We start from the raw sequence: 26,044 nt of genomic DNA on the forward strand, positions 1-26,044 counted from the left end.
TACAGCGCTGGGGAGCGCTCTCGCTGTGCTGCTGCTGTGGCCCTGCTGCCACGTGAAGGGGCTGCCACGGCAGTGCTTTAAACTTACAAGTGTAGACAAAGCCTTAGTTGGCCTATGCAGCTTAGAAGAGGGTCTGCTGTGCACGGGACTTGGATCTGCTCTGCGATACGACCTGTCAGCTGCAGGTGCTGTGCACTGCAGCAAAGCAATTGAGCGTGGAGGAGATGAGCATGCCGAGCAGCTGCAGTGACCTCTGAGAGCAAGGGATGCAACCTCCTGGCCAGTTCAATATGGTAAAAAGCATTTTTGCTTACTGATGTCCCCAGGAAATCCCTGAGACCTAAATACCACTCAACAGCTGGAGGCAATTGCCCTGAATGGAAACTGTGCCTGTTCCTAATGTTTTCCTCCTCCTAACAGTATTGCCTCTGCTTGGTTGGAGGGTGATTACTTGGCCTGGGGAGGCGAGCCCTGCCCAATCTGCACTCACCAGAGCCCAGCTCCCATCTCCAGGCTGCTGCTGGCCCCTGCCTGCCCCCACCCCCACAATGTGGCCCTTTCCACCTACTCCAGGGTACCTCTCCAGCAGGAGTGGTGAATATCATGGAGGGGGAGGTGGTGTATTCCCAAACTGCCAGGCATGTCCCCCCTCCCAATGCCTACTGCTCTGGGATGAGGGAGGCTGGGGCCATGTGCTACCTGCCCTCCCTGTGGTGCTGGGGGGTGGGACTGGAGCCATGTGCTGCCCCCACCCTCCCCATGGTGCTGGAGGGGGCAGAAAAGGTGGGGCTGGGAGTAGGGATTACCTCTCCCATTCCTATCTTGACCCACTGCCCATGCGCTCCAACCTGGGATAGTGTGGCCCCAGCCTCCTGGAGCTCTGGAGAGCCAAGGGGCAGTATGGCCCCAGCCTCTCCTGGTCCCAGATAGGGATGTAATGGTGTAGTTGATTAACCGATAAGCAAAAGGTTATAGGTTAATGCTATAGACACCATGCATTTCTCCCCCTTTCTCTTCCCCTCCCCCCCCCCCAACGGGCTGCTGCTGCCAACCCGTGCTGCTGCCTCTTTATCAGAGGCAGCAGCGCAGGGCGACAGGCAGCCAGTCCACGAAGGAAGCTGGTTTTTAAACTGGCTCCTCTCGTGGACCAGCTCCCTCCTGGCATCCCGCTGCTGCCTCTGATACAGAGGCAGCAACGCAGAGTGGCAGGGGGCTCCTCAGGAGTGAGGCTGGAACACGCTGGCTGCCAGCCCCACCCCCAGGTACTATAGAATAGTCGACTATCCTATAAGAATTCATGAGGTTATTCGACTATTCAGTTAACCGATATTTAACATCCCAATTCATGGATTGCTGGTTGGAGATCTGGCCACGGCATCCCCAGGCTGTACCTGTTGGCCAGATCCCTGACCAGCAAGCCCCCCTCCCTGCTCTGTGCGCTGCTGCCTCTGATAAGGAGGCAGCAGCACAGGTTGGCAACAGCCCCTGTTGGGCGGGGGGGAAGGGAGGGAAATGCATGGAGTCTATAGCATTAACCTATAACCTTTTGCTTATCAGTTAATCAGCTACACTATTACATCCCTATCTGGGACCATGGGAGGCTGGGACTATGCTGCCCCCTGACTCTCCAGAACTCTGGGAGTCTGGGGCCGCACTATCCCAGGTTGGAGCTCATGGGAAGTGGTTCAAGGTAGGGATGGAGGAAGCAGCAGTGGGTTGCTAGCATGGCCTGGCGTTGGGAGGACAGGCAGTGTGGCCCTGAGCCTGCCTGCTGCAGCCTCTCCAGCATTGCAACAGCAGGTGGAGCATTGACAGGGCCAGGTGACGCACTTTGGGAAGGCATTGTCTGCCCCTGCCTACAATACCCACCACCCATTTGCTTCTATTGCCACAGGTTTGAATTTGCACCATCTGGTTGTCATTTGGGTGCTTCTCTTCCTCAAACACCAGGGCAGCTGCGTGATTGGGTTCTGTGTCTGATGTGAGTGTGATACAGAGCAGTGTTTCACGTGTAAACCAGTGTACAAGTCAATGTGCGCTCACAGGCTCCAGTAGCAGTTTTATTGAGTTGCTGAGGCAGTTTATTAAGTTGAGGGGGAGAAGATTAGAGAGGGCTGGAATTGAGCCATGGAGGGACTCTGCAGGGGAAAGCTATTAAGACATGGGCGCAGCTGTTTCTCCATCACCACCTTTTGTGTGAGACCCGTCTAAATTACTGTGAAGCTACTGCCTCCGCGTAAGCTCCAAAGCCTCTCTCTCTCTCACCAGCAGAAGTTGGTCCAATAAAAGATATTACCTCATCCTCCTTGTCTCTCCAAAACCTCTCATCAGAAACATAACTTACAAAATACTTTAACAAAAGGCTGTTTATTAATAGTGTATTACTTTAAATGCCCAGTACACCCACAGGGTTTTTTAATCATCGCAAGAGCCTTCGTGTACCATCTGGCCTAGAACACAATCTATGCAGGCTGAGGTCCTGCAACCCTGTCCTTAATTATTCACTCAGATCCACTTGAAGCAGCTGGGACCCCAGAGACAGCTGGAGTTTTGGCTTTTGGACCTGGCTGTGATTTCCAGACCCCACCCAGGAGTGGGTCGGAGTTGTGGTTGCTCTGTTTCTAGCTGTATATCCCAGTAGTTCATAGGCATGAAAAGATGGAGCAATGTTATTGCTGAGCTTTTAAAGTAGAATTTTAATCTAACCAGTGCAGTTTTGCCTTCTTACCCACTTCCTCATGTCTTGAATGCTCACTGCAGTTTGTTACATATTACTATCTGGAGAGTGGAAAATAAACTGGAGAGTTCCATGCAGGAAGCAGGCTATTTTTGGTGTCTTTTCTGGCTGCTGTTCTCAGTAGTCTCAGTTGCCATAGTAAAAACAGTAACATCAACTTGTGTGGCAGCATCTTTTTTGCACAATGGTTTGAGAGCCAGTTGGGAGAAGTTCTGATAACTTCACCCTCGCTTATCACTTTCAGAAGTGTCCGGTGCTGCTTTGTATATGGAAATCACTTAGGCCAGCATGAACAAAAGTTGAAAGTGCTGGCATGAGGGAATCCTACAGCTGTGAGCTATAAAATGTATATATATATATTTAAATCAGGATCATGCCTTCTTTGGGCCCCCTGCGATGTGTAACGCAAACCCAGTATGTGCTACTTTTTATTTTGTTCTGAGTTCTAATGCTTAAAAAAAAAAAGGTGGCAGGAAGGGAAAGAGAAGCCAATGTTATCAGGCGCACCATGCTGTTCTCTAGTTTTTGATGGAGGAACAAAGCATGTGCATCATAAGCTCTCATGGCTTAATTCAGCTTTGCAGAACTGTCACGAATTGTCAGGCAAAAATCTGCTAGCCCACCCTTCCCTTACATCCCACATACTACCCATTAATGCTCATTTGCATGTGCACACCCCCTTCTCTGACTCATAGCTTTGGACGTGTGCTCTCAAACTTGGAGGTATGCATATTGTCATCATACTCCTGCATACTGATAGCTATACACACACCTGGCCATGCTTTCTATTTCACACATGCACTTGGAATGCCTCTCTTGTTTTGTTTGTGTTTTTAAACTCCACTTTCAGGTCACCTTTATAAAGAAGCAGAGAAGGGCAAATGCCCAATTTCTTTTCCTTTGTAGGAAATCTTTAACAGCATGGACATTTTTATACAGCACACTTTCAACCCACGGGGACTTTAAAATCAGCCAAGTTATATATTCAGCTGAGTTGAAAAGAGAAAACTGAAGTTGCTCTTGATCTGTTGCTTTGCTACTATAATTGCCTGTGGATTCTGGACTCTTGCTCCGGGGTATGAGACAGAACTGTAAATATTTAACGTTCTAACTGGGATTACATCCACAAGCCAATGTTAAAAGGTCACAGAGTCAAGCACTCCATACAGTATTATGGGTACTTCTGCCAGAGCTGGGACTGTAAAGGCTTTCAGGTTCCCAGCGTCATAAGAAGCCTGGAAAATCTGGCATGTCAGAATGACCCAGGTGCTGCTGGTCACCCACCAGACAAGCTGGTAGGGAACCAGGCCAGGTGTCTGTGTGTTCTGATAAAAGTTCCTCAAACCTGAGCAGTTCTCACAAGACTTTTCCAGTTTTAATGGAGCAGCATTTTCCAACAAAACTCATTTCACAGGAAAATTTCCAGCCAACTCTATTTGAAATGTGAGTTCTCAGCACTTCTGAGAGTCAGGCTGAAGGATCCAAAGACACTCACATAGAAAATGAGGGACATACAATTAATGGCCACCTGTGGAAAAGTGTGGTGTAAGTGACTTGACCAGCCTCACATAAGAACTCTGTGGCAGAGATAGGGAGAGGCTATAATTATCCAGAGCTGCACCGTGAGACCATCCTTTCTCTGTCTGAACTACTCTACATACTTTCTAAATTCTTCAATAAATGAGGTACTGATAGGGTGGCTGACAGATTTTGCTGGGCCCTGGACAATGTGTATGTGGAGGGGGGCTGGATCCAGGGCTCCAGAAGGGGCGGGGCTTTGGGTGGAAAGGGTGGGGCCAGAGTGAGCCTCCCCAGCTAGCCCTTCAGTGTTGCCTGGGGCATGCTGTCTAGGCCTTCAGTGGAGATTTAAAGGGCCCAGAGCTCTGGCCCTTGATGTTTCTGCTGTAGTAGTAGTAGCAGCCAGGAGCCCCAGGGCCTTTTTTAATCCCTGCCCTGCCTCCCTTCCCTCTTCTCCTCTGTTGGCAGGCCTGGGCACACATCCTGCAGACTACAGTCTCCTTTACTACACAGTCTTGGTTCAGCCGTGCTGTGTACTAGGGATGTGAAAGGTTAATCAGTAAGCATCACCCTAAATGGGTAATGCTTAACAGTTAACTGATAGGGGCTGGAGCAGTTTCCCTGTGCAGGGGGCTGCTCCAGCACCGCAGGGGCCACCACAGGCAGGGCTGGCAGCTCCTGCCGGCCCTGCTGCTGTGGAGGTGGCTTTACTGTGGCAGTGAAGCCTCCCCCCTAGGAGTGGGACTAGTAGCTCTTGCCAGCTCTGCTCCCGGGAAAGTGGCTTCATTGAGGGCTCTGCAATGTAAAGCTTATTGCAGCGTGTAACCACTAGGATTTTTAGTGGTTACTTGGTTACCTTAAAAAAAAAAATTGTACATCTCTATCATCTACTGAATGAGCCAGGTGTCCATTTGTGACGTAGTGGGGGTACCTGGCTGGTTTCTATGCTGCTGGCTCTGGGGTAACCCCCACTGGCTGTCGTGGGTACCACGACCCAGCAAAACAGGATGAGTCACTATGCAAACCAGTGGCCAGACACTCCCCATGGAGAGGAACAAAGGAAGGTGGAATGCTGCCTTGGCTGGGGGGCAGGGCTGGAAGTTAGGGAGTTGGTTGCTGGGTGTCGGAGGGCATGGAGGAGAGCCTAGGGGAAGGGGCTGGAGTTTAGGGGCCCAGTCTCCCCCATCTCAAGGGGGCCTGAGGCATCCTAGCCCAGTTCCTGTAACCAGATTACATCTGTGCTGCGCTGTGCTGGAGGAGCAATAAACCACCCTCAATTCCACTGGCTGGTGCAGTCTGTTTGTGCCATTTCGGGGTGCAGGAGACGGGGAACCCCCAACGCGCCGTCACACTGGTGTCAGAAGTGGGATGCACTGCACCCCGTGGATGGAGCTTCCAGCGGCAAGCGACAAGGCGCAGTAGAAGCAAGAGCCCTGGAGCCAGGCGTGCTGGAGACAGAGCGAAGCGGTTCCTGGGAATCGGGGGGCGCTGCAGCACTAGACTGGTGAGTCTGCACCGAGGGGCCCAGCGGGCAGATGGCCTACGCCCGACTCTTGAAGGCAGAGCTGGTGGGGCTGTGCAGAGAGAGGGGCTTGCCTGTGCGGAAAGCAACCAAGGCCCAGCTGATTACCCAGCTGGAAGAGAATGACCAGCCACAGGGCCAGGATCTTGTCCCCAGGGGAAGCAGCCAGACCCCCCCTGAGAGTGTGTCAGGCTCAGAGAGGGGGAGGAGCGCTGGAACCCACCGGAGAGATGAGACAGCGTCTCCCGGGAGGCCTGCAAGCCGTAGCCCATCTAGGGCAGGGGCCAGCCCAGCGGAGCTGCGGCGGCTGGAGATCCAGCTGCGGATCAGGGAATTGGAAGTAGAGGACCGAGAGAAGGAGCGCCAGGACCGAGAGAGGCAGCGGCAGCATGAGCTGGCCATGGCAGAGCGGAGAACCGGCGGGGCACCGGCTGCGCCAAGTGCGGATGGGCCCCAGGGTCCCAGGACTGCCAGGCGCCTGGAGAGGCTCGTGGTGGCCCAATTGAAGGACGTGGGCGACATAGACGGGTTCCTCAGCTCCTTTGAGAGGGCCTGTGGACTGCAACGGGTTCCCCCAGCTGACTGGCTGCAGGAGCTCATCCCCGCACTGAGCCAGGAGGCGGCCGGAGTGCTCAGTCCGCTGGAGGACCTACAGCCAGGGGATTACAACCGAGTCAAGGAGGCCCTGCTGCACAAGTTCGGGCTGACCCCCGAGATGTACAGGAAGAAGTTCCGGGGGTACAGAAAGGGCCACGGGAGACCTATGTGGACCTGGCCTCCCGCCTGGCGCAATACTGCCGCAAGTGGGTGTCTGGAGTCGGAGCCCAGACCGCAGAGGAGCTGCTCAAGCTGGTCATGATGGAGCAGTTCTATGAAGCGTGCCCACCCAAACTGAGGCTGTGGCTCAAGGACCGGAGACCAGAGAACCCCCAGGAGGCCGGGAGACTGGCGGATGAGTTCACGGAGAGCCGGTCCGGGTGTGAACGGGAGTCCCGGAGAGAGAGGGAACCGCGCAGAGACCGGATCTCGGCTGAGCGACGGAGGGAGTCAACTACGGGGCGAGACCAAGGAACAGGTCATCTGTGCCCCAGAGAACCAGCCAGGGCCTGGACAGAGACAGCCCAAAGCCTAACTTGCCAGCGCTGTGGGCAAAAAGGCCACAAGAGGGCTCAGTGCACCAGGTCCCAGGACCGGGGACTTTCCAGGGTTAACTGGCTGGGGCGGGGGGAAGGGCAGGCTGCCCCAGAGGCAGGGGCTGGCAGGCAAACCTCAGCTCAGAGAGAGGGGAAGGATGCTCAGTGCACCTCCCCTGGGAGGTCTGATTCTCAGGAGGCGGATTTCTCCGTGTACCGGGTGGGGGCAGGACGGCCCCTGCGGAGCGAGTGCCTCATACCCCTGGAGGTGGATGGTAGGAAGGTGACGGGCTTCTGGGACACGGGGGCGGAGGTGACTCTGGCCCGATCCGACATAGTGGCCCCGGAGCGGATACTACCCCACACCCAGCTGACCCTGAAGGGCATAGATGGGTCCCCGTTTAAGGTGCCTGTAGCCCGGGTGCATCTGAAATGGGGGGCGAAGGAAGGCCTCAAGGAAGTGGGGGTGCACCCGCACTTGCCCACCGAGGTGCTGATGGGGAATGACCTAGAGGAGTGGCCCCATGAATCCCAGCGGGCTCTAGTCACTACCCGGAGCCAGAGCCAGCGGGGGGCTGACAACGTGGGTCCAGGGAAGGACTCCTGGCAGCGTCCTCAGGGTCCCATCCCAGTGGACACGGGGTCCAGCCAGGCTGGGACTCCGGACCTAGACAAAGGTGGGGAACAGGTCCCGATCCCTGCCTCAGCAGCTGAATTCCAGGCTGAGGTGCAGGCAGACCCCTCCTTGCAGAGGCTGAGGGACCAGGTTGGCCTCCGTGCAGCTCGGCCCCGGGGGAGAGGTGGCCAGGAGAGATTCCTGCGGGGGCGGGGACTCCTGTTCCGTGAGTGGCTTCCCCCCAGGAAGGCGAGGGCATGGGGGGTCCAGCGGCAGCTGGTCGTCCCCCAAAAGTATCGCCTCAAGCTGCTGTATTTGGCCCACGATGTCCCCGTTGGGGGCCACCGGGGGATCCGGAGCACCCGGCTGAAGCTGCTCCAGCACTTCTATTGGCCGGGAATCTTTACAGCCGTGCAGCGGTACTGCCGGTCCTGTGACTCCTGCCAGAGGGGCGGGAAGGCCCAAGACAGTAGGAAAGCGGCTTGGGGGTCTCTACCCCAGATAGAGGACCCTCTGGGCTTGCTGAGAGAGTTATGGGAGGGGAAGTCCTCCCTGGATGGAGCATCGGGGGTGGAAGCTGCCCTGGCTGTCCAGAGAAGGCTCGATGGGCTCATGGCCCCGGCCCGAGAGACCCTGGCCAGAGATCAAGGCCAGTGGAAGGGTGGGTGCGACCCCCGAGGACAGGCCTGTGCCAGTCGCCCTGGAGCGGGGCGGCGAGTGGACAGAGGGAAGCCAATTCATGTGGGGCCTCGCCACGGCCGGCCCGAGTCAAGGGGAGCACCCATGTCCCCAGGGCGGGTTCCCACGCAGAGGACCCGAACTTCCCTAGGTCACGAGCGGAGTGACCCTGCTCAGTTCGCTCTCGGAGGGGGGAGAACTGTGACGTAGTGGGGGTACCTGGCTGGTTTCTATGCTGCTGGCTCTGGGGTAACCCCCACTGGCTGTCGTGGGTACCACGACCCAGCAAAACAGGATGAGTCACTATGCAAACCAGTGGCCAGACACTCCCCATGGAGAGGAACAAAGGAAGGTGGAATGCTGCCTTGGCTGGGGGGCAGGGCTGGAAGTTAGGGAGTTGGTTGCTGGGTGTCGGAGGGCATGGAGGAGAGCCTAGGGGAAGGGGCTGGAGTTTAGGGGCCCAGTCTCCCCCATCTCAAGGGGGCCTGAGGCATCCTAGCCCAGTTCCTGTAACCAGATTACATCTGTGCTGCGCTGTGCTGGAGGAGCAATAAACCACCCTCAATTCCACTGGCTGGTGCAGTCTGTTTGTGCCATTTCGGGGTGCAGGAGACGGGGAACCCCCAACGCGCCGTCACACCATTGGAGACAACATTATGTGATCGTGTCATCAGAGCCTTTCATAACACATGTGCACAAGGTTGCACAGACTGTCTTAATTCTGGCATTTCCAATCTTCCGAGAGCTGGGCTTCGCGAGTTCCGTGTTTTAAGACATGGGTCAGCAGCAGGATTGGAAGTTCTAGATCCACAGCATAGACCTCTGCCACTGGAGATAACAGAGCAACTGATGGAAGCAATCGTTTATTACCTCTTCCTCACCATTACGCTCCACATAAATTACTTGTCTTCCTTTTCAGGGCCTGTCTCATCCCTGCGTATTGTCACTTCTCCACTATTAAGATGTCTGCTCTCTCCTCCAGTTAGCCCATGATGCCAGCTTCCATTGCTCACTTATTAAATTTTCAAACAAACTTTATCTCATGCTGCCTCTTGCAGTTGGGAGGAGCTTCCCCCCCAGCCATCTGCAGAGTCTTCAAAGTATTTGAAGGCTTCAATATCTGAGATATAGGTGAGAGGATTATTCTAGGAGGGGGTGGGTGAGATTCTGTGGCCTGCGTCATGCAGGGGGTCAGACTAGATGATCAGAATGGTCCCTTCTGACCTTAAAGTCTATGAGTTATTTCCTTAGCCTCTTTCAAACTCCTCCTTTTCCATGGAGCTGACAAAAATTTCTCAACAGCTGTGCGGCTGCTGTGCTGAAGCCTCTTCCTAACACGCTGACTAGTTATGTCTCTGTTTCCTTATACCCCCTCCTGTCCCGTCTGTAGCGTATCATCGGTTGGCTTGTCATTAGATCAGGGTTTCCCAACCTCTGGGTTGCAATCCAAATAGAGGTCACTATTACATTTCAAAACTGTTGCCAAGTTCTCCCCAGGTGGCTCTGCCCCTCCTCCTCACCCCGTTTTTGAATTGCCTTGGGTCACCAAGTCTTCCTGAATTGTCAGAATGGGTCCCCATCTGGAAAAGTTTGGGAACCGCTGCTTTAGATCAATGCTACTCAACTTGGAAGCCTGGCAGGACTGGCCTTACTATGAGGCGAACTGAGGCAGCTGCCTCAGATGCGACTGTGGGGTGGCGGAGGGGTGCCACTAGGACCCAGAGAATTGAGACCTTGCGAAGTTTTGGCCCAAGCGAGGGGGCATGGGACCGTCATTTGAGCTCCCCGCCTCAGTTGCCAAAATGTTGTGGGCTGCCCCTGAAGCCCGGGAGCCACGGTGCTACTCACAGCACGTGCCGAGGGCTGCAACTTAAGTGTGGTTGCATGTACATGCAAATATATATGCAAATAGCTTCTTTCGCACTGATGGGCATGAATACAAAGATTAAGGCAAGACACACAACACGCAGGCCCCATTTAAGTCTGTTCTGCTGATATTAAGAAAATGCAATATTTATCTCATTTCCACCCATAGGACAGCTCTTCTAATGAGCAGTGACAGTCCAGGAATTACTAAAATGCATATCAACAGAAGACTGTTAAATTGATTACTTTTTTGTTTTAGTTTTACAACAGTCCAGGAATGTAACTCCTAAAACACATACCACCCCAAACTGCACCGTGGGCCGCAAACAAACAGGCTGCAGGCTGCATGTGGCTCACAGGCCGTGTGTTGGGTAGTCCTGCTTAGATTGTATGTTCCCTGGGGCAGGGACCATCTTTTTGTTCTGTTTGTACAGTGCCCAGCCCAGTGGAGCCCTGGTCCGTGGTGAGGGATTCTAAGTGCTATGGTAATACAGATAATGATGAAGGGAGGTGAGATACCCATGCTGTTAGAGGGATTCACAGGTATTTACTGACAGCAGAGAAATGTTGAGAGAAGAATATGAGGTGCCATTCTGAGCTGGGGGAGGGGTTACCCTGGTGATCACAGACTCTTCTTCAAGCGTGTCCCTTCCTGTGCCGTCTCATGCAGCCTGTCCCTTCCCAGCCCCTGGCTCCTTGCCCCAGTCTTCCCTTCCTCCGGCTACTTTTTCTTGCCCCTCCAGTCCTGGTCTCCCCATCCTATCTTACTGTCAGCTCCCCAATTCCCACCTCCCTCAGTCTCTTCGCCCTCCACAAACCAGCCCCTAGCCAGTCCCATCTCCCCTCCTGCTGACGTCTCAGGACTCTCTCCTCTCTAGTTGCTGGCTCCCACTCCTGGTTTCCCTGGTGGGGCCCCTCATCCAATCTGCAGTCCTTGCTGCTTAGTTCCTTCCCTGCCCTCACCGGGCTTTTCCATCTGTCTCCTTGCCCAGGCAGTCCAGGTTTGCCTCCCACACTGCCTCCCCTTGACAGATCTGTCTCCCTTGCCTTCATTCCCCCACTGGTTCCTTGTCCAGCCACTCCCACGCTTCTCTCAAACCTCATCAAATCTGTGTTCCTCTCCTGCCCAGACAACTGGGTCTCAGTTTTCCCCTCTACCCCTTTAGTTTCCCTCACAGGTAAGAGTGATTCAGTGACACTTCTCCCTCCCTCTGTGTTGGGTTTGGTGCTTAGGGCTGCAGAGGAGGAGAATGGAGGACTAATGACTCTTTCCCTTTTGGAGCCAGTCACAGCATGGACAAAATGTGTTTCCCCTCTTCCCTCTCTGCAGGTGAGGTGGTGGATATCTATCAGCGAGAGTTCCTGGCGCTCAGAGACCGTCTGCACGCTGCCGAACAGGAGAGTCTAAAGCGCTCCAAGGAGTTGAACCTGGTCCTGGACGAGATAAAGAGAGCGATCTCGGAGAAGCAAGCCCTACGGGACGTAAACCGGACATGGAGCAGCTTATCTGGTGAATCAGACTTTAACAGGGAGACGCTGTTGCTATAGAGGAGGGAGTGAGGTGTGTGTTTGTGTAGGGCTGCAGATAGAAAGAGTGGTCCTGCCGTTGCCAGAGCAATCATAGGTCAAACTCCAGATACGCTGATTTAACATGTGAGGCTTAGAAGGTTTAGCAAATCTATCTAAATGGAGATGGCCATGTGCCTTTGATCGTTGACTCACGTCCCTGCAGATAATATATACTATCTTGCTTGCTCATGAGCTTTTATCACCGGTTGTTTATGCCGTTCCAGGACAATGTGTGCTCAGTACTGAATGTTTGTGGAAAACAGGTCACAGTGGAGGGTTTAGATTTGCTCAGTGAAACTCTCTTCTGTTCAAAAGTGCAAAAGTTGATTGGATGGGAAAATTGGCTCTTTTTGAGATGATTGGATTGATCTTCATTCTCTTCCCCCTCAGAGATGTGGGACCTAATTATGCCCCTTCACACACAGCTCCCACGAACATTAGTGGGAGTTGTGGGTGCCCATGGAGAAAACTGAGCATATTAATCTAGTGATAACCAAAGGTAGCCAGATTGCTCTGGGAGGGGGTTTTGTCACCAAAAGTCTCTCTGTTTGGTGTCCTGCATATTGACTTCCTTTTCTTCCTTAAGATGAAACCAGATTAAAACTGTGGAATATCACCAACAAGAATGTGCTGCATCTTCCCACCATCTTCCATCATTTGCCACACTTGCTGTCCAAGGAGAACAGTCTACAACCAGCTGTGCATGTGGGACAGGGACGCACTGGAGGTAAATCTCAGTGCTGCTGCTAGGTCTCTTCCCTTCACTTTATACCTCGCCCTCTCCCACCTCGCCCTCTCCTCCCCTCCGTTCCTGGCTGGCGTGCGGAGAGGAGCAGGACTGGAAGGGAGGGAGTACCTTACATGCAGGCTTCCTCAGTGCTGTGGCGGGGTGCGCAGACTGTGACCTTATAAATTAAGAGGTGCAGGGACCTTAACCAGCCCTAAAGTAATATTTTACCTTTGTCTGTCTGAGGGTTTTACTGCCATCCATCAACATAGTATTTGAGCCCCTCCCATGTAAAGCCAATGGCATGTTAAAGCCTGTAGTGGACTTCGTGGAGTTCCTGCACTTTGCCTTTTTTGGGGGATAAAAATTCTGCTTGAGACAGGGTGGTTGTTTTTTTTTTTTTTTTTTTTTTTTAACAAACTTTTTTTTTTTTTTTTTTTTTTTTTTTTTTACATTGCTTTGTAAAGGGTTTGGTTGGTTGGGGAGCCTGTTTTGGGCAGAAGGACTCTCAGACATGAATGCCAATGTAGGGTCGAAAGGCCTTTCTGAAGAGCATTCCCTAAATATCGGCCTTAAAGCTGTAATAGCCAAACTGAATTCTTCAAAGGGAGGCCCTTCCTGCCAGCACCCAGTTCTTTTCTGTTTCCTGGCCAAAGTGTTCATCAGAAAAAAGTTAACCTGCTGAGAGGGCGTGTTCAGTGAATTAGGCCTGGGAAGCTACTGTTGATGGAACTTAGTGCAAAAAGCAAGTAGAAGGCAAGACCTCAGGAGCCGAGGGAACAGTCTTGTAAGTTGTCCTGGCCCATTGCCCTGTATTCACCTTTCTGAAAACACTTTGTTTTGGTTCTGGGCAGTCTCCATAGTGATGGGAATCCCCAGCGTGAAGCGGGAGGTGCATTCGTACCTTGCGGACACCCTGAATTCCCTGATCTCCGAGCTCACTCAACAGGAAAAGGAGGACACTGTGATTGTTGTTCTGATCGCTGAGGTAACGTGACCCTCGTGTCTCTTTCTCCCGCTTCATCAGCTCTTCATTCCCTTTCTCTGTCTGACAGGGACTTGGGACTGGTCCAGGGGGCTGCATGCAGCCATAAAGCAGCAGGATGTCTTCTCGTGGACATGGGCCAGATCCGCCACGGCAGAGGCAGATAAGCCCAACCTTGGGCTGCTATCCGACAAGGCTCATCAGGCACATCCTCCTGATGGGGGCCAGCAGCCTGTTTTTAATGGGAAACAATGCTTGGATGCGCCCTGCTGCAGAGGGTCAATATGTTAGCAGATGATTACATTAGCTGCCAGCCTGGCTTGTACATTCATCTTTTTCATTTAAGTTGTGCTCAGTGACCTCGCTCCTACAAAACTGCAAAGCAGCTGCCGATGGAAGCCCTGCAGATGCCCCTCCACCTCATTCATGCTGCCCTTCCAAGGCTCCCTCATGATTTACTCTGTCATCCCCCAGCCCGTCTGTCCAAGGCTGAAACTAGCACTTTGTGTTGCTCTGATGCTTGAGGCCAGAATCCATTGCTAAATTCAGGAGCTACAAAGCCTTTCTGCGTTAATCCATGAGAGCTGCTTTTATCTAAGGGTTTATATGGTTATTTTCCTCCATTGCTTTTCCCCTCTGGATTATTTTCTCAAGCCTAAAATGCATTTGTCTTAGTTTTCAGAAATCCCCTGAGCAAGCAAAACCTCAGTGGTGTGTTGCTAGAAGTCAAGTAAGGATAAATTCCCGTCTTTGCTGCCTGTTTACTAGCAATTTGATGGTCTGAGCAGCATTTTGCTTACCGGTCTCTAGCTAGTGTTCTCTTGGGGAGCAAGTGGCTGCTGTCCAAAGTGTTAAGGGAGAGGGTTGGGGTTAGTAAGTAACTCCTGGGACTGAGAAGCATGGGTTTGTCTCCTCCAGTGTGCAATTGGCAGGTTGTGATTGTGGACAAGTCACTTAATGCCTTTCTTTGTGCTGTCTGTGAAATGGAACGCACTGGGATCATGTGACCGTTTAAATGGAAGCCTCCATGTGAAATTAATCTCTTTAAAAATTGGTTTGCAAGTAGTTCCAGGTTCTGAGTTCCTCCTGCCAGACTTTTCCCTCCTCACTATGTTTTTATAAGATCTCCCCTTCTTTTGAAGTATGAAAGACTTTCTGATAGGGGAAGCTGACAGTGGAGAAACAAAAAACAATGAATAGTCTGGCAGCATCTTAAAGAGTAACAAAACATGTAGATGGTGTTATGAGCTTTTGTGGGTACAACCCACTTCTTCAGATGAATGGAGTATTAAAAGTCCAGTTCCAAAATAAATAGGGGATGGGGGGAGGAAGGAAGGGAAAAAATAGTGAATTAGCTTCTTATAACATGAACACTCTGATAGAGAAGGTGCAAATTATTCTTAAGTACCCATTGTTTAGTTGGTTAAGTCATTAGGATGTGGAAGGCAGTGTGCTAGCCAGGTAATGTCTTTATTCATACCTTTGTGGTGGCTCTCAAACTTGTAAATGAAACAGTGAAATTAACTCCTCCATAAATGGCCAAATGCACAAAACCAGAGAATCTCTCTCACATCTCAGTTACAGTAACCGTAGGTGTTGCTGGTAACAAAAGGTAAAACTACTTCAGACAGAAGGGGTAAGTAGACTCTGACCTTTGAACTCTCAGGTGCTGTAAGAGCTGTAAATGCACTCTGTAAGTGTGAACTATTGCTGTGCTTGTTACACACCTGATCCAGACAGTGTGTTGCTTCATACATCGCTGCCTGTGGCTCACGAGTCTTCAGGCCTAGGGTAGAAAATGATGTAGCACATGGTGTGGGATTTGAACCGTCATTCTAGGTAACATCAAGCTGCCACTGTCATCTCAAAAGGGGCAGGGGAGAGGAGAAGAGAACTGATGTTGTAAGCTCCCTTCTGAGGTGTTTTAACGGCTGCCTTTTACAATTTAGAGTATCTCAGACGTCAAGCATGTGGCTCTGGCAGCAAACTTCCCGTCTACGAGTTGCGAAAACAATTCCCCATGATCACCAAGCGAAGCAGCCTGCTTATTCGGCCTGAGTCCCCTAGCTGCGTTGGCACTGAGACAGCTATCCCTGTTGGAGCAGTTAAACACAGCTGTAATGAGAAGAGTCCTCATGGAGTGGAACTGCTGCTTTGCAATGTTCTATCATAGCAGGGAGAAGCCTGTTTAGCCCCTACCTCATCATTAAAGCAGGATGACATGTGTGGGTGGGCAGATGTGGTGTTTGGTATCCGATGCCAAGTGCTGAGAGGGTTATTGTGACAGATGGGAGCTCTTACGGAGTCGTGTGTTTGCTCCCAGATTATCAGGCAGTCTTCTATCCTTTGTGTAGCTGTTTTCCCAGCTCTGCCAGAGTGAGAAACGAGGCCAGGTGTACACTAGACCCGGCAGCTTGGCTTAAGGTGCACAACTCCAGCTACGTCCCTACAGTGGGAGGCTGATGGGAGCAAACAGTCCCATGAGCTTCCCTTGCTCCTGACGAGCAGGAGTACTGGATGCTGGCGGGGGCACCTTCTGAGTTCGATTTAGCGAGTCTTAACTAGACTTGCTAAATTGAACTCCGGAAGATCGATTGTGGCAGCGGTGATCTTCTGCGGAAGGAAGAAGTGGCCTCGGTCTCTCCCTGTGCCCCTGAGAACCTCTTGGGAAGGTTTTTCTCTCTAGGAAAAACTTGACTTGTCATTATTCTGGGTAACACACTGGCCTTGGTCGCCAACATCGGGATGTAAAATCCTGTTTAATTAGTTAACTGGTTAAATGTTATGTTTAACTGGTTAACCAATTAAATGGGTGAGTGGGGATGGTCTGCTCCAGCCTCCATAGATGGGGCTGCTCTGGCTGGGTTGGAGCAGCCCCCTGCCTAGGGTGGGCCTGGTGAGGCTGGAGCAGCCCGTTGAATATTTAACCGATTTAACTGGTTAATCGGTTAAATATTCAAATCCCTGACATCTCACTCCTCCTCCCGCTGTGGCACCAAATCTGACAGCACCTGCCACTGAGCAAGGCATTGTTGAGCACAAACTCCTAGTGATGGTAAAAGTCGTCATCCCTCTTCTTCAGATCCTCACCTGGGACTTTTGCTCACTTTTTCAACAGCAGTGGAGTCACTCAGAGCAGTAAAATCTTAGGGCTCCTCTTGATCCACCATTCCGGAACAGAGGGCCTGGGTCCTTATTTTCTTTCCACAGGCTCCCTGCACGAGTCTTTGTATTTATATCATTTTATATTAGTGTCATGCAGCATGATTAACTCTTCCCCCTCTGCTGCGAAGAGTGACCAGGTCAAATCTCAGAACCGAGTGGGAGACTCAGGTTTGTAGCTGAAATTAACCCAAAACATAAACGAGCATTTTAATAGAAACCCCTCTGTTTTGCTGATGAAGGATGAACTTTCTATCAGGGACTGTTCAGCCACTTGAATGCCAATAGCCTGCTAGGAACTGAAGAGAAATTAAAGGCAACCGTGGTCCTTGGTCCCAGACACTTGGCATTTTGGTTCGATTTTATACTGGCCAAACAGGAGGCATTTGAAGAAGAGTTCTGTTTTGCTCCACCAAAATAGGGAGGGTACGTCAGGCACAAGGTCTGTACAGAGGACGGCCTGGAGATGAATGGAGGGAGTATGGAAGTGTTGATAGCACAGAGTGGGGAGTACTAGTGATGGCTTCTGAGATATAGCCCTGGGCAGAGAATAAATCTGGAGGAGGCATTTAAAGTATTGGTGGTTATTTTCTCTGAAGCTAAATGATCTCTTCTTATAATGTTTAATTTTTTTTATTTTTTAGACGGATGAACAGTACGCAACTGGAGTGGCAGAAAATCTCAAAAACTTGTAAGCAATTCCCATTCATTACCCTGATGTGGGCTGGGCATGTAGCAATGTAACGGCCTCGTTAAAGAAAATAAATCTCTTTGTGTGCTTGATTTTTCCATTATAAATTCCAGACTCTTATGCTGTTTCTTAATTAAGCTCATCTCAAATTTATCTCATTCTAAAACACTATATATAGTATCATAGTCTTAATTTTTCTGATCTTGTCCAGTCAGTGTTGTACTTTAATGTACTTAATGCACATGACCATGCCATCTGAGCCACTCTTCCTGTCCTGTGGTGTTATGGGAAGATGGATTGTTTATATGTACAGGAATTTTCTTGTATAGTTCAGCGTCCTGCCTGCTCAGAGAGTCAGTGTGTCCTAGGGGAATTCTACAAATGTTGAATTTGGAACCGCAGTAAATTGCAGTATTCCCACAGGACTGGGTTAGAGCAAGAGAACAGCATGATTGGCACACATGATCTCAAACTAGAGTAAGGCTGTTACAGCCTACAGCTTTGTCTACACTTAAAAAGTCTAAAGCGCAGCCATGGCAGCACTTTAAACTGAAAGTGTGGCCACGGCATGAGCTCTAGGAAAGGGACCTTTCAACTCTACAAGGGTCTATTTCTCTTCCCCTTTTAGCTATTCCAGATTAGGTTGCATTCGTCTGGGATCTCTTTGGAATTATATTACAGTAAAAGTCCAGTTGTTCGGCATCCAGTGGTCTGGCACTCCTGATAATCCGGCACCAACTGGAACCCGGAAGTGCTCTGGCCAGCCAGACAATCGGAGCTCCTCTGCCCCCGGCTTCCCCAAGTCCGCCGCTGATCAGTTTCAGCAGCAGCGGACTTGGGGAAGCTGTGGAGCAGAGCACCCCAGCTGCTCGGCCCCAGGCTTCCCCAAGTCCAGTGCTGTTGAAACTGACCAGCGGCGGACTTGGGGAAGCCGGGGGCAGAGCAGCTGGGGTGCTGCCGGGTTGGTCCCGCAGTGCCGCCCTTCACCTGAGCGGTGCTGCGAGATCAACCCAGCAGCACCCCAGCTGCTCTGCCCCCCTGGCTTCCCCAAGTCCGCCGCTGCTGAAACTGACCAGCGGTGGACTTGGGGAAACCAGGGGCAGAGCTTCCCCAAGTCCCCCTCTGGTCAGTTCCAGTAGCAGCGGACTTGAGGAAGCTGGGGGCAAAGCAGCTGGAGTGCTGGCCATGCTGCGCAGCTCCTCGCCAACCTCCCTTTCCCCCCAGATCCCTTATAGCCCCCCTTCCGGTACTCTGACATATCCAATAATCTGGCACCCCCTGGGTCCCAAAAGTGCCGGATTATCGGAAGTTTATTATAGTGTAACAGTTACATTCTGCCCTGGAATGGTAGCTGCTGCTGCAGCATCACATTCCTCCTTCCGTGGCTTTTTTTTTTTAAGTGCTCGAAAGAAAGCTGTGATGAGCTGGTCTAGGTCAGTGTTTCTAAACTAATGGTACGAGTACCCTCGGGTACTTGAGAGGAGTGGTGGGGGTACGTCAACACAACTGAAATTTGGAGAAAACTGAATTTTTGTTTTAAGTTTTGCAGCACTTTATTATTTTTGTACTTTTTACGCCCCAAAATTTTGCCCGCCCAGCTACGATTAAGTTGTTTAAACAAATGTGTTTGCAATGGTAGAAAAAAAATGGTGCATCTGAAAACTGTAGGTACTTTTTTTTTTTTAAGGGGTACTTTATAAAAAAAGGTTGAGAAGGACTGGTTTAGGTAATAGCAGCAGCACAGCTCAGAGATAGAAGAAAGTGATTATAACAATGGAGGCTCTGATTCCAGTCCAGCTTCTGTGTCTGCATGTTTCCAAAGAACCACAGTAACCCCAGGAGCAAGACTGTAGAAAGGTCGATGTGACCTAATGGCTCAGTGCAATTCCTGAGTGGGCAATAGGAGAGGAGTTAGGACATGCTTGGAAAACATTGTATTCTTCCTGGGCTTGTAGAAGAGCTGAAATGGAGCCCTCTGTCTGCCTGTGCAAAGCAAGGCAGATCCACCCTTCTGCCTTTTGTGGCAGGAATGTGTACTGATCAAGGGGATAATGAGCTGATTAATTTCATCAAGGTGCATTAAACAGTCTAAATTTGTGTTGCTCAGGGAAAGCACAAGCGTTCCTTTAGCAACATCCCAGCATTTAAAAAACAAGCTAAAAGTAGTTTCAGGGACTGTTTCTGTCAGTCTGCCTGTCTATCATGTCTGGTTCCGCCTCTCGCTGCGTAAATAATCACACATAAATATGGGAAACTGATTTACTATAGGGGTTAAACTGGGGATGTTAAATATCGGTTAACTGAATAGTTGATTAACCTCATGAATTCTTATTGGTTACTCTGCAGTCCCTGGGGGTGGGGCCAGCAGGCAGTGCACTCTGGCTGCATTCCTGAGGATCCCCTTGCCTCTCCATACTGCTGCCTCTGTATCAGAGGCAGCAGCTCAGAGTGCCAGGTGGGAGCTGGTTCGCAAGGAGAACCAGTTTAAAAACTAGCTACTCTAGTGGACCAGCTGCCTGTCACTCTGTGCTGTTGTCTCTGATATAGAGGCAGTAGCGTGGGGTGGCAGCAATCCCTGTCCGGGGATGCTAAGCTCCTGGACCCAGCGTGAGCCAGAACTGACCCAAGCTGCCTGCCTGGCTCCTAATACACTTCAAATGCAGAACCACAATAGGAGTAAGTCCCAGACCCAGAGCAAGCTAGGACGGAGCAGGGCTGCTGGCCAGCCTGCTAAAAAATTTACTGGTGGGGGGGAGGGGAGGAAAATGTGTGTAGTCTATAGCATTAACTGAGAAGCAAAAGCTTATAGGTTAATCATCTACACTATTACATCCCTATGTTAAACCAGGGGCAGGCAAGATGTGGCCCGTAGGCCAGATCCAGTCCACCAAGCCATTGGATCTGGCCCTGGGCTGCCTAATCCAGTCTACAGGCCACCCCACCAAGACCTTTAGGCACAGAGCAGCCAGCTGCTTCAGAGCACCCCCACATCACTTTAAGTGTCTTGCTGCTCCTTGTAGCTCTCTGCTCTGGGTGCCAGTGGGAGGAGAAGATTTCACACACTGCCTGGCCCCCAGCAAAATCTCTCAGCTTGAAACCAGCCAAGGGGAGCTCAGAGATTTTTGCCTCTTGATCAGCACGCAAAGCCTCCCCACATTCCCTCTGGCACCTGGAGCAGAGAGCCAGCCATTTTGAGCAGCCTGAGGCCAGACTCCCTCCTATACTTCACCCCTAGACCAGAATTCTCTCCTGCACCCATACCTCCTCCAGAACCTTTCATCCCAAGTCCCTGCCCCAGGTCACAACCCTTTCCTTCACCTCAACTCCCTCTCAGACCCCACACCCTCTCTTGTACCCCAGTCCCTACGCCAAGCTCCTTTCTGCACCCAACCTCTGTCCCAGACCCCACATGCCCTCCATAGAAAAGTGCAGACGTTGGCCACTTTCCAAAATCTTAGTGTGCACCCCCTCCCCATCAAAAATTATTGCCCGCTCCTGGATTAAACAATTATACAAGTGCTGCTAAAACGTACGGTGTAAAATACTGGGGAAAAGCTGTCTTTCTGTCTAATAATCCCTTGCAGTTACAGGGATCTCTTTGACTATTGTTCATAGTAATAATGGATACACATTTTTCAGACAATGTGATATTTTTATTGACTGTGACCCTTGACATTGTTCTTAACCATATCACGGAGAGAATATTCTTCAGTAGCTTTGTTTGGCATGATGAAAAATGAATCAGCAGTAGAAAACAGGCAGAATTCCAAGTGGTCTTCTGATGATAACCAAGACCAACTACAATGGTTTTGGTAGCCTATCAAATGAGCTTAATATAATTTCTGCAAACAGCTGTTTACTTCATGACACTTTGCAAACAGCAGTACAGCTACCTGATATTAGTAAATCAGACTTTGTGTCCCCCAGGTTTGCTGGGGTTAAGTTAATTATCTGTAGGGTGTTACCTGCAAATAAATGCTGATGTTTTTCTTAAAGCAGACTCATAGTTTTAAAGGAGTTAAAGGCAGCTCACTCCAGACAGCAGCGATAGATGGGATACTTGGACATAAGTGGATCCAAATGGCTTCTTCAGGTTCTTCCACCTCCGAGTGGCAGCTGGTCTGCTCCCACTTTGCTGCATCAGACCTACCACGGGCACCCATGGGAGTGAGTTTGTGAGGGAAGGCCTCATAAGTGACCTTTTAAAAAGCCCATCCAGGGGCTTTGCCAAGTCTCCTTTAAAATATTCTGAAATATTTGCAAAACCTCATCATATGCTTATTAACACCCTGGATGGAGTTCCCCTCCACTCCCAAACATGCCAGCTTGCTACTCCTACAGGGATGCCTCCTTATGGCTATGTTGGACTGTTGTAGCTTAGTGGGAACCAGGCAGTGTGACTTGAGGGGAGGAACCTAAAAGGCTTAGATTCCCTTCTATGGTGAGTGCCAAGGTTTGTAGCATTCCCCACACAACGCTTGTGGATCACTTTAAAAAGTAAGCAAAATGCAGGACAATGTAGCACTTTAAAGACTAACAAGATGGTTTATTAGATGATGAGCTTTCGTGGGCCAGATCCACTTCCTCAGATCAAATAGTGGAAGAAAATAGTCACAACCATATATACCAAAGGATACAATTAAAAAAAATGAACAAATATGAAAAGGACAAATCACATTGCAGAACAGGAGGGGGATGCGGGGGGGGGGAGGAAGGAAGGTAAGTGTCTGTGAATTGATGATATTAGAGGTGGGGAGAGTGGGATGTTTGCGAGTTAATGGTATTAGAGGTGATAATTGGGGAAGCTATCTTGGTTTCTATCACTATTTAAAAAGTAAATTTGTGCTGTCAGCTCAGCATTCCCTGAGCAACCTACCTTAACAGATCAGCATGTTTGCATGCCATAGAGACACAAATACTGATAAAGAAACAGATTGCTGTTCCAGGCTTGCATGGGGCTTTTAAACAGTGGGGGGAAATGGAATTTAAAATCGCATGACAAGTATCCTACAGGTGTCCTTTTTGTTAGAGCTAGGCCTGCAAGTGCATTAACTAACTGAATCTCTCATGTTAGGGTTGTTGCAGCAATTGTTTGCTTCCACCTTTGTCTCTCAGGTTCCCCAAGGAAATACAGTCTGGTCTCCTGGAAGTCATTTCTCCCTCTCCACATTTCTATCCAGACTTCTCTCGCCTCCGGGAATCTTTTGGCGATCCCAAGGAAAGAGTCAGGTAATAACTAGATGACTTCAGTAATGTTTTATTCAGATTTTTGATTCTCCACTATCCTGACTCAGAAAGGAAAAACATGTTGTGAGAGCTAAGGACATAGTGAATATGTATTGTTGTTAGCTTTATTTGGCTTGGCGTGCTCTGTCATGTGGCCCATGTCTGTTTTCCACTAGTCAGACTGAGACACAGGATACTTTTCTCAAGAAGCCACATGTTTCCAGTTAACTTCAAACTGATTAAACAGTAAAGAACAGGCTTTCTTTAACTCATCTGCTCCTCTGGGGAAAGTGAAAGGTATATTGGGTTGCGTCTCTGCTGTGACATTACCCAGGGTATAATCTGGGCTGATTAACAGTTCTGTCCCCTTAGTTCTCTAGTCTGGGTTGCGTTTTACACTGCTTCACTGTGAGAGCAGCTACTCCTGGTCTGCTCTCATAGTCACCAACATCTAACATGCTCCCAGCTGTATTTTACTAAAAGATTTACCCAGCATTGCTCAGTACCTTAACTTTAATTTTTTTTTTAAATAAAATGAAAATGTCCATGCATCATTTGAATCATTGCTCTGGGGTGGGGCTGTGGAGGAGGGGTTCAGGATGCAGGTTGCCCCAGGAAGAGAGGACAACCCAACCCTCTCTCACTGTAATACCTTGGGGCCAGGTGAGAAGCACCTCTCCATAGCGGTTGTAGCACCAGCAGACCCAGCTGGGGGAGGGGTGCATGTCCCCGCGGGCAGGTCCAGGTTAGTCTGCCCCGTTGTGCTCCCCAGCCAGAGTGAGGAATGCAGCAAACTGTGCACTATCCCCTTGCTCCCTGATGAAGGGGAATAGCCAGCAATGTCCCTCTAGAAATTGGGGGAGGAGAGCTTCAGGGCCCCCCCAAAAGGGTGCTTGGGGGGTGAGAAGGTCAGGGCTGGGGCAGTCCCGGATGGGGGGCGCACCCCCAGCCAGCCCCTTTCACCTGCCTGGTGATTGTCTCTTTTCTGTGTGGTTGTATGAGAAGCAATCCCATTCCAAGCTGGAGAGTGAGGAGCCCTGAGCCTCAGGGGCGGGGTCCAGGCAAACTTGGGGCCACATCCGGCCCGGGGCCTTAGGTTCTCCACCCTGGTTTAGGAGGAGTTCTTGAATGGACAGACAAACTGTCTCAGTTATATAGTCGATAAGTGCTATGGCCAGCCACTCCTGCATTCCACAGCAAAGCAACACCAGCAAATTCCCACTCCCCGGCTTGCCCCAGAGACGTGTGTCCTGTACGGCCCTGCTCTCTCCTGGACAATGCATGCACATAGAAAGTCTGTAATTTTATTAATAGAAAATGAAGCGCACAAATCCTTTTAATCCCAAACGCATACTGGTTTACATGAAACAATAAAACAAAGTTTGTTTAGCTACAAAAGAGAGATTTTAAATGACTACAATAAGGCATAAAAGTCAGAATTGATTTACAAGAAAATAAAAGTAAAATGCAACAAGTGCCTAATTTAAGAAACTAAGTGAATTCAAAACAAGGTCTCTTTCCACATATTCTAGCAGTCTTACTGGCTGAATTCCTTTCAGTCAGGATCCCTTCCCCAGTCCAAAGTTTTTTCCTTTGTTGTTTCTGGCTTTGTGTGTGCCAAGGGGAGAGAGGAAAGAAGCAATAATTTGTGACGTCTACTCTCTTATAGTTGTTTCTCAGCTGCAAGAATAAGTTCCAGCTGAGGTGCAAGAGAGAAATTCTCTGCGTAGATGTGAGCCTCCATCTTTTTTGTGTGTGTCTTTTTTTTGTCATGATGTAGATTTTTCATTCACATCCTCTTTGCTGCCAAAGAATGGCAAAGTGATGGTCCATTTGATTTTTATAGACACCTGACTGAGGCATTTGCTAACCTTTTGTGTCTGGGGAACTACCCTGTGGCTGTCCCCCTGACTTGGAACATGTCTTAATAATATCATGTGGAGGAGCCTCATAACTTTACGTACAGTGTTGCCACTCGTACTTTACCAGGACAATATTGATCAGCAAATTATGATTTTTTTCAAATGGCACCTTAACTTTGTACACAATGGGTGTGTCTAGACTACATGGCTCTGTTGATGGAGCCATGTAGATGAGTATACTAGACATAGCAAAATGAAGCGGCGATTTAAATAATCGTGCTTCATTTACATCAAAATGGCCACCGCGCTGTGCCGACAATCAGCTGATTCAGCACAGCGGGGCAGTCTAGGCACGCCACGGTCGACAAGGGAAGCCTTTGTCGACCGCTCCAGTAAACCTTATCCACTCATCTACATGGCTCTGTCAATGGAGCCATGTAATCTAGACACACCCAATGTATCCTAGTACTGTTAAAAGGGGTGAATATAATGCTATACAGACAGTCACACTCCCCAAATAAAGCATCTGCTGGCTGGTAGGAAGGCATTTCTCATCACTCTGTCTGTGTTGCAGGTGGAGAACAAAACAGAACCTAGATTATTGCTTTTTAATGATGTATGCCCAGTCCAAAGGCATTTACTACGTGCAGGTAAGTTTGATGAATGAATGCTTGAATTCACAAAGATGTGTGTCTTGTATCAGTTGAGTGAGGGGGGGCGGGATGTGAGTGAGAAAAAACATAAAGTGGAGTCTTTGATTGGGAAAGGGAGAAGAGGTTAATTCAAATGTTGTTGGAGTGTTTGTGATGTTGACTCTGCTCCAAAAGTAACACCCATAGGATATGCTGTCCCTTTCACATTCTGTCCTCTCACGTCCGATTCAGGAACGCCTCTGCATTTCTCCTTCAACCACCCCTCTCTCTCTCTCTCTTTCTCTTTTTCTGCGCGTGCAAAGACATTTACTTTGGACCAGGTTAGATTAACCCTTTGCAAGCCAAAACGTAAGTCTTCATTGTAGTGCGCTATAGAGTCTTCTGAAGTATATTAGCTCTACATTATGGGCAGCATGCGATTTTGGTGGGGGGGGCAGAGGGGTGAAGGCTCGCTCTGAAATCAGTCTGCCTGTGGTGCCGCACTGCAGAAAAACTTTACAGTGGAACCTGTTCGAATGGCTAGAAAAGTAGCAGTCCCAAAGAGCAGTTGTGTCTGAGCTGGAGCTTATCTAACCCAGCTGTTAAAGTTCCCTTTGGCCAAGCGGGCTAAAGAATTGTGCCCAGGAATGGAAGAGGTGGAGATTCACAGAGTAGTTGTCAGTTTGCCCTTAGCCTGTTGGATTAGATTTAGAAGGGTCTGTACAATGTGTCTTCCCGCAATAAACTCTGCCTTTGCCAAAACTTTCCCCAGCCCTCTCATGTTGAATGCTGTGCAGTGCAGAGACTGGAACAGAGCGTGTGTGTTTTTTGTGGTCGGTGCTGAGTTTCCTTCCCCCCTTGCAGCTGGAGGATGACATTGTGGCCAAGCCAAACTATCTCAGCACAATGAAGAACTTTGCTCTGCAGCAGCCATCGGAAGAGTGGATGATCCTGGAGTTCTCGCAGCTTGGGTTTATTGGTAACTGTCTCCCCCCACCCTTCCTCCCCAAAGCAGCGATGGGTGCTTGTGCAGCCCCTCGGGAGAAATTCTCATGCAGCCTGATGAGCAGAGCACCCACAGCGATAGCTTTTGTGTTTCTAGTGGTGGTGCACATTCACA

At 50.1% G+C, this 26,044-nt stretch overlaps 1 protein-coding gene across 4 annotated transcripts in view; it reads left to right on the forward strand.

The window, feature by feature from the left end:
* The window catches only part of MGAT4B (alpha-1,3-mannosyl-glycoprotein 4-beta-N-acetylglucosaminyltransferase B), a 116,622-nt gene that overhangs the window by 69,573 nt on the left and 21,005 nt on the right, over positions 1-26,044 (forward strand). For all 4 annotated transcript variants that reach the window (XM_025179019.3, XM_089769466.1, XM_075900520.2 and 1 more), the window contains exons 2-8: positions 11,401-11,580; positions 12,226-12,366; positions 13,221-13,354; positions 17,158-17,204; positions 22,320-22,433; positions 24,867-24,942; positions 25,789-25,903. In XM_025179019.3, the coding sequence (XP_025034804.3) occupies positions 11,401-11,580; positions 12,226-12,366; positions 13,221-13,354; positions 17,158-17,204; positions 22,320-22,433; positions 24,867-24,942; positions 25,789-25,903 (807 nt within the window). The remainder of the gene's footprint in view (positions 1-11,400; positions 11,581-12,225; positions 12,367-13,220; positions 13,355-17,157; positions 17,205-22,319; positions 22,434-24,866; positions 24,943-25,788; positions 25,904-26,044) is intronic.

Source organism: Pelodiscus sinensis, chromosome 16 (genome assembly GCF_052426305.1).
Source record: "Pelodiscus sinensis isolate ZL-2025 chromosome 16, ASM5242630v1, whole genome shotgun sequence".
Lineage (NCBI taxonomy): Eukaryota > Metazoa > Chordata > Testudines > Trionychidae > Pelodiscus > Pelodiscus sinensis.